Genomic DNA, 14,697 nt, shown 5'->3' on the forward strand with positions numbered 1-14,697 from the left:
TAAGGCTAAATAAGGATTTCAAGTACTTTCCTTTCTTAGACACAATTATTGTTTTGCGTATAGAAAATAACTTACGAACTATGAAGAAATGGTTATTATCAATATACTGCGCAGAGTTTCATGGAACCAACCAACGTATTGTGTTAGTTTGCACTATTGTTTTCAATTGCCATTGTTTTTGTGTTTATTTTTTCTGTCATTCCTACCAATGCAACACAATTCTGTATGTATATTACCACTTTACCTGGTATTTTCTGTGACTTGGATATAATTACATTGTAACAATGTACCATCTTGTTGATATAGGTAGGCAAAAAGTAATCATATCACATGTTTGCCCTGGTTTACTTTGATGAATGTTGACATATAAATAGTTATTATTTCCCCCCCCCAAAAAACTTTTATTTTGTTAACTGCGTGACGGAAGTACTTAGACATTGTCATGACTCACTAGTAAAAGAAGTGTGTTGGAGCGATAGCTGCTGATATTCAACCACAGAGAAATATCCTTAGAAGGAGACACAAAAGATTCCCTGATGATTTGTATATTGCTGGTGGCTGGTCACGGCACCGTTTTGGAGACTCAAATAAAGGTAAGCAGTGCGTATGCGACAATAGTATTTAGCTAACTAAGGCAAAGTTCGCGGGTTTGCAGTTATTGTACTGTTATCTTAGCGAAAATCTTAATCAAACTGCTGTTTTTAGATCCAAACTACTATCTAACCCCGATGCAATAGTGGAATTGATTGACAAAACGCATGTGAGTTAAGTTTTTAATTAACTTCGGACTTTATAACTCGCGTCGAGTATACGTCATTTGTCGTGGATACACATATATACAGATTTCGATTGGAACATCTTTGCTTCCGTCGCAAATGAGATACTCCACTCCAGCTGTGTCTCATTTCGGAGGCTGCATCCTTCCAAGGACCCAGCCCATGCGGTCTACAAAGGTGGGTCCGAGAGTCCACTACAAACTCTACCTGGCTACGTATGTTGTCCCGCCCTTACATTTACGTCACTTATCTACTGCTCAATCGCGCGAAGTTGAATAATGACAAACTTAAGAGAAGAATGTCGAATCGTTTGTTTTTTTTGTATTCTCTTATACCTTTAGAGCAGTGGTTCTTAACCTTGTTGGAGGTACCGAACCCCACCAGTTTCATATGCGCATTCACCGAATCCTTTAGTGAAAAATAAAATGTTGTTTTTTTTCAAATTCAAGACAAAGTTCTATGTTTTTGGTAACACTTTAGTATGGGGAACATATTCTAAGTAACAAAGACTTAATTTAGAATTTTTTGGCCACTAGGGCAGGGGTCGGCAACCTTTACCACACAAAGAGCCATTTTGGCAAGTTTCACAAATTAAAGAAAGTAAAGGGAGCCACAAAAAAAATTTAAAATGAAAAACTCTGCATACAAAGCTTAAATGCTGTGTGCTATGTTAACCAGGGGTCTCCGACACATGCACCGGCACGCACTTTAATGTGGAAATTTGATGTTAATGCAGCCCGCGAGTTTTGAACGAATGGCGCTTGATGGCATCATACTTGCCAACCCTCTCATTTTTCCCGGGAGACTCCCAAATATCAGAGCGTTATGACACTGCATTTGGCGCCCTCTACAGTCTGCCCTAACAGTGTACCTGCTCGACTACATGTACAATGCAATTTCAGCTTGTTCATGTAAACAGCAAGGTGTACTACCTCAGCTGCCACGCATCTTACACTGACGGTACCAATACCCAGAATCCCATGCAGCACTAACTCTTCCGTACTAGCTCAGCAGCCACACATCTTACACTGACGGTACCAATACCCAGAATCCCATGCAGCACTAACTCTTCCGCTCAACCAACACACGGAGAGGGTGGGGGGGTTGATGTGTGGGGGGATTTGGTGGTAGCGGGATGTATAATGTAGACCGGAAGAGTTAGGGCTGCATGGGATTCTGGGTAATGGTTGTGTTGTGTTTAGGTTGTGTTACGGTGGGATGTTCTCCAGAAATGTGTTTTTCATTCTTTTTTGGTGTGGGTTCACAGTGTGGCACATATTTGTAACGTAACAATGTTAAAGTTGTTTGATACGGCTACCGTCAGTGTAAGCTGTGTGGCTGATGACTAAGTATGCTTTGCTGTCTCCTGTGTGTGCAAGTAATAATAACATGCAACATGTGACTGGACTGGCACGCTGTATGTAAATGCTAATGGACAATTACTGCAGTATAGTTAGGGCACGCCCTTTATTTAGTAATTAGAGTGTAAATAGGATTATTTTCTCCCTGGGAGTAATCTATGAGAGACACTGAGATCCATAAATCTCCTGGGAAAATCGGGGGGGTTCGGTATGTATGTAGCTGAGCCGCATCAGAGTGGTCAAGGAGCCGCATGCGGCTCCGGAGCCGCGGGTTGCCGACCCCTGCACTAGGGGATTATATTCTAAGTAACAAAGAAATTTAGAGATATTTGGTTAGGGGTAGAGGGTTAGTACCAGGGTTAGAGGGTTAGGGTTAAAATAAGGCCATGCCGAATAAGGCATTAATAATGACTAGTTAAGAGCCAATATGTTACTAAATTGCATGTTAATAAGCAACTAATTAATGGTGAATATGTTCCCCATACTAAAGTGTTACCATGTTTTTTTACTGGTGCACAAAATTAACCGTGCATGAACATCACCTTGTTCAAACAACAAAACCAACACAGTGTATAAACTCACAACAAATTACACACCTGCAAATCAGTGTGACTTCTGCTGTTGCCGTATCCGGAGTACGCCGATAGGGAGAAGTTTTTATTTACACGATGAGTCGGGTGGGTTTTGACCTCCGCCGAACCCCTGAGCCCGACTCACCGAACCCCTAGGGTTCGATCGAACCCAGGTTAAGAACCACTGCTTTAGAGGAAGCGGCTAAGATCTTACAGCACCGCCGCCGTCAAATTTTCCTGCGGTTCGAGCCTATTGATTATGGGAGATGGTTGTCATGAAGATGTGTCACGTGACAAGCATTTTAAAGATGTTATTCCTAATTATTAGTTAATGATGGATTTATTTTTATATCTGTTGGAGTCAGACCTTTTAAAACATGCAGAAGATCCAGAAAGAGTTCTCGTGGTCTATCGTACAGTGACACCACACAATCTTATTTAGCAGTTACTTTATTAATAAGTGATTCACAATTAATGTACTTTTCTAATTGTGCCATATTGCTTGCATTATAGCCAGTAATAGTAAATATTGGGATAGCGTAATATTATCATTTAATTATTTCCAATGTTGTAATAGGAAATAGGAAAAGAATCACAACTACAGTTTCAGCAGATTAGTTTATTAATTTGTATAAGTTTTTTAAAAAAAGTTTGTTTTTAAATGATCATCCAAACTGGTATATACTAGGGCTGCAACTAACGATTAATTTGATAATCGATTAATCTGTCGATTATTACTTCGATTAATAATCGGATAAAAGAGACAAACTACATTTCTATCCTTTCCAGTATTTTATTGGAAAAAAACAGCATACTGGCACCATACTTATTTTGATTATTGTTTCTCAGCTGTTTGTAAATGTTGCAGTTTATAAATAAAGATTTATTTTTGAAAAAAATATGTATATATATACAGTGGGGCAAAAAAGTATTTAGTCAGCCACCCATTGATTGTCAATGGGTGGCTGACTAAATACTTTTTTGCCCCACTGTATATATATTTTTTTCTTCTAAAAAGCCTCTGCGCATGCGCACAGCATAGATGCAACGAATCGATGACTAAATTAATCGGCAACTATTTTTATAATCGATTTAATCGATTAGTTGTTGCAGCCCTAGTATATACGTGTTTTGTGTCATTTCATTTTGCTCTGTTATTGTCCAAGTCCTTTGTAATTATTCTGTGCAGCGAAAAAGAACAGACAAGTTAAACACAAGATCACAATAATCATTAATACAAGTAAACATTTTATAATAACATTCAAATGTACACAAAAAACAGTAATAACTAATATCGGTACATTGATGCACACATTTACATCCATCCATCCATTTAGTACCGCTTGTCCCGTTCTATTCCGGCCACAAATTAATAGAACACAATTAAGTAAAGTCGTTGCAGCCTAAAAAAGTAAATTAAAAAAGATAAGGTTTTACTGTTGAAAAAATCTCTGGGCACGAAACTGTCTGCAATGGCCAGATATATGGCTCTCCCTTGGGGTAAAAAGAAGGGCAGAGCACGGAGGTCGCTCAACATTACGATAGTCAAGGTCTCGTATTTTAACACAAATGTATATCACTACTGACATCCCAGCTTGACATGTCTGCTTTAAGCTGTTTTAAATGAATAAATAAAGCTATGCTTGTATTTAAAGGCCTACTGAAACCCACTACTACCGACCACGCAGTCTGATAGTTTATATATAAATGATGAAATCTTAACATTGCAACACATGCCAATACGGCCTTATAAAGTGCAATTTTAAATTTCCCGTGAAACTTACGGCTGAAAACGTCTAGGTATGATGACGTTTGCGTGTGACGTCAAGGGTTGAAGCGGAAGTATTGGGACACATTGTATCCCAATACAAACAGCTCTGTTTTCATCGCAAAATTCCACAGTATTCTGGACATCTGTGTTGATGAATCTTTTGCAATTTGTTCAATTAACAATGGAGACTGCAAGGAAGAAAGCTGTAGGTGGGATCGGTGTATTAGCGGCTGGCTACAGCAACACAACCAGGAGGACTTTGAGTTGGATAGCAGACGCGCTACCGTGAGTACAGCTTTGGCTTCCAAACATTTGATCGCTTGCCCGTCCGTGCGTGGCGCAATGTGCATGTCACGTACGTAACTTTGGGGAAATATATGTTTCTTGCCGACTCTAATGGCGGCCGGGGTGTCGTCGAAAGCTACGACGCCCGCCGCCGCGCCGCTGTCCTCACCTTGACTTCCTCACCTTGACTTCCTCCGTCTCCGGGCCGCCGACCGCATCGATGATCGGGTGAAGTCCTTCGTCGCGCCGTCGATTGCTGGAACGCAGGTGAGCATGGGTCGTGATGAGCAGATGAGAGCTGGCGTAGGTGGAGAGCTAATGTTTTTAGCATAGCTCTGTTGAGGTCCCGTAGCTAAGTTAGCTTCAATGGCGTCGTTAGCAACAGCATTGCTAGGCTTCGCCAGGCGGTACAGCATTAACCGTGTGGTTACAGCTCCAGAGTTTGGTAGTATTGTTGATCTTCTGTCTATCCTTCCAGTCAGGGGCTTATTTCGTCTGTTTCTATATGCAGTTAAGCACGATGCTATCACGTTAGCTCCGCAGCTAAAGTGCTTCGCCGATGTATTGTCGTGGAGATAAAAGTCACTGTGAATGTCCATTTCGCGTTCTCGACTCTCATTTTCAAGAGGATATAGTATCCGAGGTGGTTTAAAATACAAATCCGTGATCCACAATAGAAAAAGGAGAGAGTGTGGAATCCAATGAGCCCTTGTACCTAAGTTACGGTCAGAGCGAAAAAAGATACGCCAATGTGAGGAGCCCTTCAACCTGTGACGTCACGCTACTTCCGGTACAGGCAACCCTTTTTTGTCAGTGACCAAAACTTTATCGTTGATGTTCTCTACTAAATCCTTTCAGCAAAAATATGGCAATATCGTGAAATGATCAAGTATGACACATAGAATGGATCTGCTATCCCCGTTTAAATAAGAAAATTTCATTTCAGTAGGAAGGCCTATTGAAACCCACTACTACCGACCACGCAATCTGATAGTTTATATATCAATGATGAAATCTTAACATTGCAACACATGCCAATATGGCCGGGTTAACTTATAAAGTGCAATTTTAAATTTCCCGGGAAACTTCCGGCTGAAAACGTCTAGGTATGATGACGTTTGCGCGTGACGTTAAGGGTTGGAGGAGACGTTTTGGAATAGCACGGTCGCCAGCTTAAATCGTCTGTTTTCATCGCTAAATTCCACAGTATTCTGGACATCTGTGTTGGTGAATCTTTTGCAATTTGTTCAATTAACAATGGAGACTGCAAAGAAGAAAGCTGTAGGTGGATCGGTGTATTAGCGGCTGGCTACAGCAACACAACTAGGAGGACTTTGAGTTGGATAGCAGACGCGCTACCGTGAGTACAGCTTTGGCTTCCAAACATTTGATCGCTTGCCCATACGTGCGTGGCGCTATGTGCATGTCACGTACGTAACTTTGGGGAAATATGTTTCTTGCCGACTCTGATGGCGGCCAGGTGTCGTCGAAAGCTACAACGCCCGCCGCCGCACCACTGTCCTCACCTTGACTTCCTCCGTCTCCGGGCCGCCGACTGCATCGATGATCGGGTGAAGTCCTTCGTCGCGCCGTCGATCGCTGGAACGCAGGTGAGCACGGGTCGTGATGAGCAGATGAGAGCTGACGTAGGTGGAGCTTATGTTTTTAACATAGCTCTGTTGAGGTCCCGTAGCTAAGTTAGCTTCAATGGCGTCGTTAGCAACAGCATTGCTAGGCTTCGCCAGGTGGTACAGCATTAACTGTGTGGTTACAGGTCCAGGGTTTAATAGTAATAGTAGCATTGTTGATCTTCTGTCTATCCTTCCAGTCAGGGGCTTATTTCGTCTGTTTCTATATGCAGTTAAGCACGATGCTATCACGTTAGCTCCGTAGCTAAAGTGCTTCGCTGATGTATTGTCGTGGAGATAAAAGTCACTGTGAATGTCCAATTCGCGTTCTCGACTCTTATTTTCAAGAGGATATAGTATCCGAGGTGGTTTAAAATACAAATCCGTGATCCACAATAGAAAAAGGAGAAAGTGTGGAATCCAATGAGCCCTTCTACATAAGTTACGGTCAGAGCGAAAAAAGGATACGTCCTGCACTGCACTCTAATCCTTCACTCTCACGTACCTCATCCACGAATCTTTCATCCTGGCTCAAATTAATGGGGTAATCGTTGCTTTCTCGGTCCGAATCGCTCTCGCTGCTGGTGTAAACAATGTGCAAATGTGAGGAGCCTTTCAACCTGTGACGTCACGCTACTTCCGGTACAGGCAAGGCTTTTTTTATCAGCGACCAAAACTTTTATCGTCGATGTTCTCTACTAAATCCTTTCAGCAAAAATATGACAATATTGCGAAATGATCAAGTATGACACATAGAATGGATCTGCTATCCCCGTTTAAATAAGAAAATTTTGTTTCAGGAGGCCTTTAAAGTCGCTCTTACTGCTCTGCATTGCGCCTCCACGTTGAAAATAGTTTTCAGAGTTGAACGCGCAAAGGATCTTGGGATATTAAAGAATGCAAAGTGTACACGGATGCAACCTTTCTGCTTTTGGGCAAAGCGACACATTTGTCAGCCGGATTTGAAGGACACTTGAAACTTGTTTGAATTGGAACAGTCTTCGTGCACCACAATGATTTCAGCACCCTACAAATGTGCACTGCAAAGGATGCAGCCGCCAAAGAACATACACAGCTACTGTGTATGTTACTGTGTCTGCGTACTTGGGTGTGAATTTGGACAGTGCTATATCGATTACTAGTTCTGCAATGCTGCATCCCCCGAAGTTCACAGTCGATGCACTCAACAGAGGCTGGGTTTTTCCGAAAATCCTGCATGCTAAGTAGCAGCAAGCTAAACAGAAGACCAAGATATCGTCGCACCATATAGTTCTACAATTACATTCGCACTAGGACTGGGCGGTATGGCCTTTTTTTAATATTGCGATATATTAAGGCCATATCGCGATACACGATATACATCTCTATATTTTGCCTTAGCATTGAATGAACACTTGATGCATATAATCACAGCAGTATGATGATTCTATGTGTCTACTTTAAAACATTCTTCTTCATACTGCATTAATATATGCTGCTTTAAAACTTTCATGCAGAGAAGGAAATCACAACTAAAAAAATCACTATTTTTTTCATACGGTGTTGATCTGGAATTGTTTGCCTCGGCATTTTGATGGTGTGGGCGTGGCACCGAACGGAGATGTTGACATGCGGAGTAAGCACTCTTCATTCTCTAGCAGGTGACTTTTCAAATGATGCTACATATTAGCAGTAATGCTACTTTTTATAGCAAAGCTTTTGCCCCACGCTTGACAAATTACGGTTGTCTGTTCGACATATTCCCACTTGAAGCCAAACCACCGCCAGACGATGGACCCCCTGCTGTTTTTTTGGGGAATTAATTATTTCTTCATTTGTTACCAGATTCGCACCTTCTCTCTCTCGTATTACCACTCTCACGGCTGCGCTAGCATCACAGCTAACGTTACCCATGCTGCTACCTCTTTGCTGTGCGAGGGCGTACACGTATTGACATATGACGTGTGTAAGAAGGTGCGCTTGTCTGTCTGTGAGAAGGAGACACAGGAAAGATTGAGGAGAGCCTGTAGTGTAATGCCAGCAGCTAAAAGCTGTATATCGATATATTGCCCAGCCCTAATTCGCACACATCTGTATGACACTCATAAAACAGGCACAGGACATACAGACAATTGTTTTCAAGACCAAACAGGAACACTGACACACGTAAACACGTCTTGTGTGTAAACTAGTCTGCGTCTGTTTGCCGTACGACTAGTATTGGAAATTAGAGGAACGGAACCCACCTTCAAAATAATAGTCCCTTCTCATTCCCTGATACTTGTTTGTTTAAAATAGAAAGTGCAATCAAATTTGTTTTATATAACAAAAAGTAGTTGTGATTAATAACTGTGATTTCGATATTGATTAAAATAATTGTGATTATTATTTTGTTCATAATAAGGCAGCCCTAGTCGTACATTATCTTTTTGTTTACTGCCATCACGGCATTCTCGCTCGTTTGTCTTTGTTGATGGATGTGTACTTCCCATCCAATTTGAAGCTTAAATATTACCACAACGGAACATTTGGCTTTGTAATCATATTTTTTTCCTCTTTATTTTTGTTACTTTGCGGCACTTAGTGGGGAGTCACGATTAGGGAGGCTGTCTTTGCTTCCTGGGGCAAAGGGCTCAATGTGTTCAGTTCATTCCACTGTTAAATGAACGTGCTCAGGTGCTGACAGCGATGCACAGAGTGATAAGTCTTTCTCCCTGTTTAAAGCAAGAGACAAACAAAGGCAAGGTTTAACAACTCTGATTGGCGAATATAACTGTCACTCAAATGCCTGTGATGGTGGAGAGAAAAAAACTGCCTCTTGCTGTTTTTTACTTCACTAATTAAAACGTTGATGTCGATTCCATGTTGATTAATCGTACAGCCCTCCGTGTACCTCCCAAAAATCCTGGCTTTGCGTTGGTGACCGCAGAGCTGTGATTGGTCAGATTTTGAAGAGGAGAGTCCCCGAGCACGGAAGAGCAGATGTACAAAACCCAAAACCAGTGAAGTTGGCACGTTGTGTAATTCGTAAATAAAAACAGAATACAATGATTTGCAAATCCTTTTCAACTTATCTTCAATTGAATATACTGCAAAGACAAGATATTTAATGTTCGAACTGAGAAAAACATTTTTTTTTTGTGCAAATAATCATTAACTTAGAATTTAATGGCAGCAACAGATTCCAAAAAAGTTGGCACAGGGGCATTTTTACCACTGTGTTACATGGCCTTTCCTTTTAACAACACTCAGTAAACGTTTGGGAACTGAAGAGACCAATTTTTGAAGCTTTTCAGGTGGAATTCTTTCCCATTCTTGCTTGATGTACAGCTTAAGTTGTTCAACAGTCTGGGGTCTCCGTTTGTCGTATTTTACGCTTCATAATGCACCACACATTTTCAATGGGAGACAGGTCTGGACTACAGGCAGGCTAGTCTAGTACAAACAGTACTATGAAGCCACGCTGTTGTAACACGTGGCTTGGTATTGTCTTGCGGACATAAGCAGGAGCGTCCATGATAACGTTGCTTGGATGGCAACATATGTTGCTCCAAAACCTGTATGTATCTTTCAGCATTAATGGTGCCTTCACATATGTGTAAGTTACCTATGCCTTGGGGACTAATACACCCCCATACCATCACAGATGCTGGCTTTTAAACTTTGCGCCTAGAACAATCCGGATGGTACTTTTCTTCTTTGTTCTGGAGGACACGACGTCCACAGTTTCCAAAAACAATTTGAAATGTGAACGCGTCAGACCACACTTTTCCACTTTGCATCAGTCCATCTTAGATGAGCTCGAGCCCAGCGAAGCCGGCGGCGTTTCTCGATGTTGTTGATAAATGGCTTTCGCTTTGCATTGCAGAGTTTTAACTTGTACTTACACATGTAGCGACCAACTGGAGTTACTGACAGGGATTTTCTGAAGTGTTCTTGAGCCCATGTGGTGATATCCTTTAAACACTGATGTCGCTTGTTGATGCAGTACCGCCTGAGGGATTGAAGGTCACGGGCATGCTGCTTACGTGCAGTGATTTCTCCAGATTCTCTGAACCTTTTGATGATATTACGGAACGTAGATGGTGAAATCCCGAAATTGCTTGCAATAACTCGTTGAGAAATATTGTTCTTAAACTGTTGGACAATTTGCTCACGCATTTGTTCACAAGGTGGTGACCCTCGCCCCATCCTTGTTTGTGAATGACTGAGCATTTCATGGAAGCTGCTTTTATACCCAATCATGGCACCCACCTGTTCCCAATTAGCCTGTTCACCTGTGGGATTTTCCAAATAAGTGTTTGATGAGCATTCCTCAACTTTCTAATTCTTTTTTGCTACTTGTGCCAGCTTTTTTGAAACATGGCATAAAATTCCAACTGAGCTAATTTGTAAAAAAAAATGACTGTTAGGTATGTTGAATGTTAGATATCTTGTCTTTGCAGTCTATTCAATTAAATTATAGGTTGAAAAGGATTTGCAAATCATTGTATTCTGTTTCTATTTAGGATTTACACAACGTGTCAACTTCACTGGTTTTGGGGTGTAGTAAATGGTGTATGGGTTATGCTTACATATATATATATATATATATATATATATATATATATATATATATATATATATATATATATATATATATATATATATATATATATATATATATATATATATATATATATATATATATTAGTATATATATATATATATATATGTTTTCCCCAGAACATTTGTTAGTTAAGGTGGTGTCTCTCCGGAGGGAGGGAGGGGGTGGGTGGGTGTAAGGAACAGCGTAACTCGGCCTGTCGGCATCATGTCTCCATCTCATCGCTGCCACCACAGCCTGGGGGGGGCAATAGACTACAGACTGTGGTGAATTAGGCCGGCTTCGTCGTGTGAGGAAGCCTACAATTTTTGGTTGTGTTTTCCGCTCCATATGCTGAATATCTCGATATTTTTTCCGTAAAGTAAAAACAATACACAAAACAGTCCTAGTTACCTGAGATACTAAGTATGTCATTATTATGACTTAGTAAGTCAATATTTTGACTTACTAATTTACTAAGTCAAAATAATGACTTACTAAGTCAAAATAATGACTTAATTCAAATTAATGACTTACTGTAAGTAAATAAGCGTTTGAAAAAAAGAGTTAAAAGTGGGGCCACATGCTGACATATGCTCAACTCATCATGTTTAATTTATTACAGAATTTGGGAAGCCTGAAGTGGATTTTTATTATGTAAATGTTATATTTGTATCAACATGTGATAGCAGGGACCCTGCCATTCAAAACTAGGCTGCTACATTACTAATGATTAATGTAACTATAGCTGAAAAAACTGTACAATAGCAATAGGAGAGATTATTCATCCCTGAACACCATGTAGGCTTTATGATGCAGTTACGTTATTATATCAACTATCAGAGACAGCTTCAGGAAACTCTTTTTTTAACATAATATCCGTTTTTGCTGCTTCAACACAGCTCAATCAACACAGAAAAAGGTAAAGTGAAATAACTTAGTTGTTAACTGTAGGTCAATAATGCTGGTCTTTCTCTCAGACAGACAGGGCTTTGCTGTCCGTTTAATGTGGGGCGCACACGCACGCACGCACACACACCGTACAGTGAGCTAATGTTACGCTAAAAGCTAATTAGCCTTCACCTCAAGGACTGCGAGCGAACTGAGCTGCCGCTTATGTTTCTAGAACGTCAACGGGCTCACAGTGATGTTACTAGTAGTTGACTGGGAGGTGTTTATTATAATTTGGAGAGAGTCCGCTGCCTTGTGCTTACCTGCAAAACACCTATCTGCTCACTCGCACCGTCTCTCTTCTCTGCCTGCCTCTGTCATGAGCACTGACTCCATGCACTCTGAATACGCACTGCTGATTGGCTGTTACATGCACTCTGAATACGCACTGCTGATTGGCTGTTACATGCGCTCTGAATATGCACTGCTGATTGGCTGTTACATGCGCTCTGAATACGCACTGCTGATTGGCTGTTACATGCGCTTTGAATACGCACTGCTGATTGGCTGTTACATGCGCTCTGAATACGCACTGCTGATTGGCTGTTACATGCGCTCTGAATACGCACTGCTGATTGGCTGTTACCGCTCTGCGCCAATCAGATGGTTCTGTGGGTGGGACAATGCTGGGTGCTGCAGAGACGTACTGACAGAGGCAGAACGAAGCGGAGCAGCTTGTTAAGACTTTAGTTTAGGCGGTGGCCTTTTGTTGTTAACAACAAAGCACTGCGGGAAACCCTGATCTTGAACCCTTTTTTTTTTATCGAGACAAAGATTTATGTATTTAATATTTGTTTTGCTTACTATGGTATATTATTTATTTATTGTTTATTTGTTCACTGTTCTGTTACAGAGAACAAAGAAATTGGATAAAACTGCTATGGTGTGAAAAGGGGTAGGATCAAATAAGCGCTGCTTCTTCCTACTCCTTTTTGGACGTGCTGTAATGAAACAACTGGAAATGTGTGATGAATTACACTGTATCGTATCCATGTTCGAAATAAACTGAAACTGAACTGAACTGAACTAAAGTACAGATTGATATTAGCCGCCACACCTAACAAAGTATTGTAATGTATAGTAACGTCCAGGAGAAAACAAAGTCTGATTTTCTTTTTTGTATCTTCTCCTTGCACACACGTTTGTCTCCGTGCTTCTCTCCTCGACACACAGACACATTAACACCAGCAGATAGTTGCAGTATGAATGGCTATATACAGTTTATTATTTGCACACTATTGACTAATGATGCACCGAAAATTTGCCAGGAAAAAGACGTACTTTAATCACCGGAACAGTGTTCCGGAAACCGATGTTGTGATGATGTAAGCTATACGCATGGGGTGTCTGGAGCGGAAGCGGCGTGTCCGTGCTGTGGACATACTTTAATATATTTGAGATATACCCGCGGACAGCGATTTTTACAATTTAAGATGACTCTGGTGGCTTTTAATGAAAGAAGCAAGTTTGACGTCAGGCCCTCTGCCGCTCGATTTGCGTCACAAGAACGGTGCGGCAGAATCTAAACAGAGTCTTTAAACACGAGTACAGTCTCCAATAACACCAGAAATAGTTGCTAGATTTGTTGCCTGTCCATTTTATTCAAGAAAGAATAACTAAAAGGATTCGCGAAATCTCTAAAAATTCTCAACAAAGTACATTGTACAATAAGCAGCCACAATTTAAAAATAGAACAAACAATATTATGTAAGAAATAATGTATATGTTAATACTATACTTAATAACAACAGATTGGTTTAGATGTATATTTACATTTGTTTGCCTTTTTAAAGAATAAATGCATCATAGCAAATCATGTGACGACGTCATATCGACCACGCTCCTAACCATGCCCCCACCGCCGTAGGTATTTTGGCAATTTAGGGGAAACCCTGACATTAAAAAAATAAAAATGTCCTACATTACGATCATGCTTTGTAATGTTATTCTGTGATAGTTGCACCTAGAGAAATGCTAGTACATCAGTTGAGGAATATGAAGGCGGGGGGGTTTGCTGACTGAAATATTGTGTAAATTATTTTATAACATGTTCTGGTCGAGTCTTCAATTACAGATTGATTATCAGGCACAATATTACATTTTATTAATTAATAGAGAAGGTTAAAACACTGTCATGCAGCAATATGAAAACCATTAACTTGTACAACATGTAATGTACAGATTATTAGAAGCATTTATTCAGGGAGAAATATCACAGATTACAGCGGGTCGCCACTGCTGTGCCGCCTTCCCCCTTCTGCAGCTAATTTTCAGAAATGTCCACAGTCGCTTTAAGAGTCTGGGGCATCTCTTGTAGACAACGTACGGCATTCCGCTGGGGCTTGGTGCTAAGCTGGATCCAGCTGCTTTGACAAACTCCAACTTTTTTCAAAGTCAGCTCCTTGGTGTTAAATGCCGAGCTGGGTTCTGGCGTAGTTATCAAAGTCCTGCATGGCCCAAGATCCTCCTCTCTTGTGCTGTCACTGTAGATGGCCTTCAGGTACTTGTTAACCTCATCTTCAGTGCAAGTAAGTTGACCGCTTCTTTTCTCCCCGATGTTCTTCTTGATGAAGCCACACAGAAAACAGAAATTTATCTTCAGTTGGCTTTATTTAGAGACTGTGCGGAAGCATTCTGACACTTATGTGTAATAGAGTTGTCTTCGACTAAGGATTTTCATAGTCAAATCTGATTTGTTAGTGTAGTGGATTGTCCGAAGCTTAAGCAGGCAACAAAAGTAGTTTAGTACAACAAATTTATTTACCCATTATCAGAAGTGCAGGTTGAAT

At 40.8% G+C, this 14,697-nt stretch overlaps 1 protein-coding gene across 1 annotated transcript in view; it reads left to right on the plus strand.

Moving 5' to 3' along the window:
* Positions 1–437: 437 nt before the first annotated feature.
* Positions 438–14,697, plus strand: part of gkup (glucuronokinase with putative uridyl pyrophosphorylase) — a 65,742-nt gene continuing 51,482 nt past the window's right edge. The window contains exon 1 of the mRNA XM_062067839.1: positions 438–593. Coding sequence (XP_061923823.1) covers positions 537–593 — 57 coding nt within the window. The 5' untranslated portion in view covers positions 438–536. The remainder of the gene's footprint in view (positions 594–14,697) is intronic.

The sequence above is a fragment of the Entelurus aequoreus genome, linkage group LG13, assembly GCF_033978785.1.
Source record: "Entelurus aequoreus isolate RoL-2023_Sb linkage group LG13, RoL_Eaeq_v1.1, whole genome shotgun sequence".
In the NCBI taxonomy this organism is placed as follows: Eukaryota; Metazoa; Chordata; class Actinopteri; order Syngnathiformes; family Syngnathidae; genus Entelurus; species Entelurus aequoreus.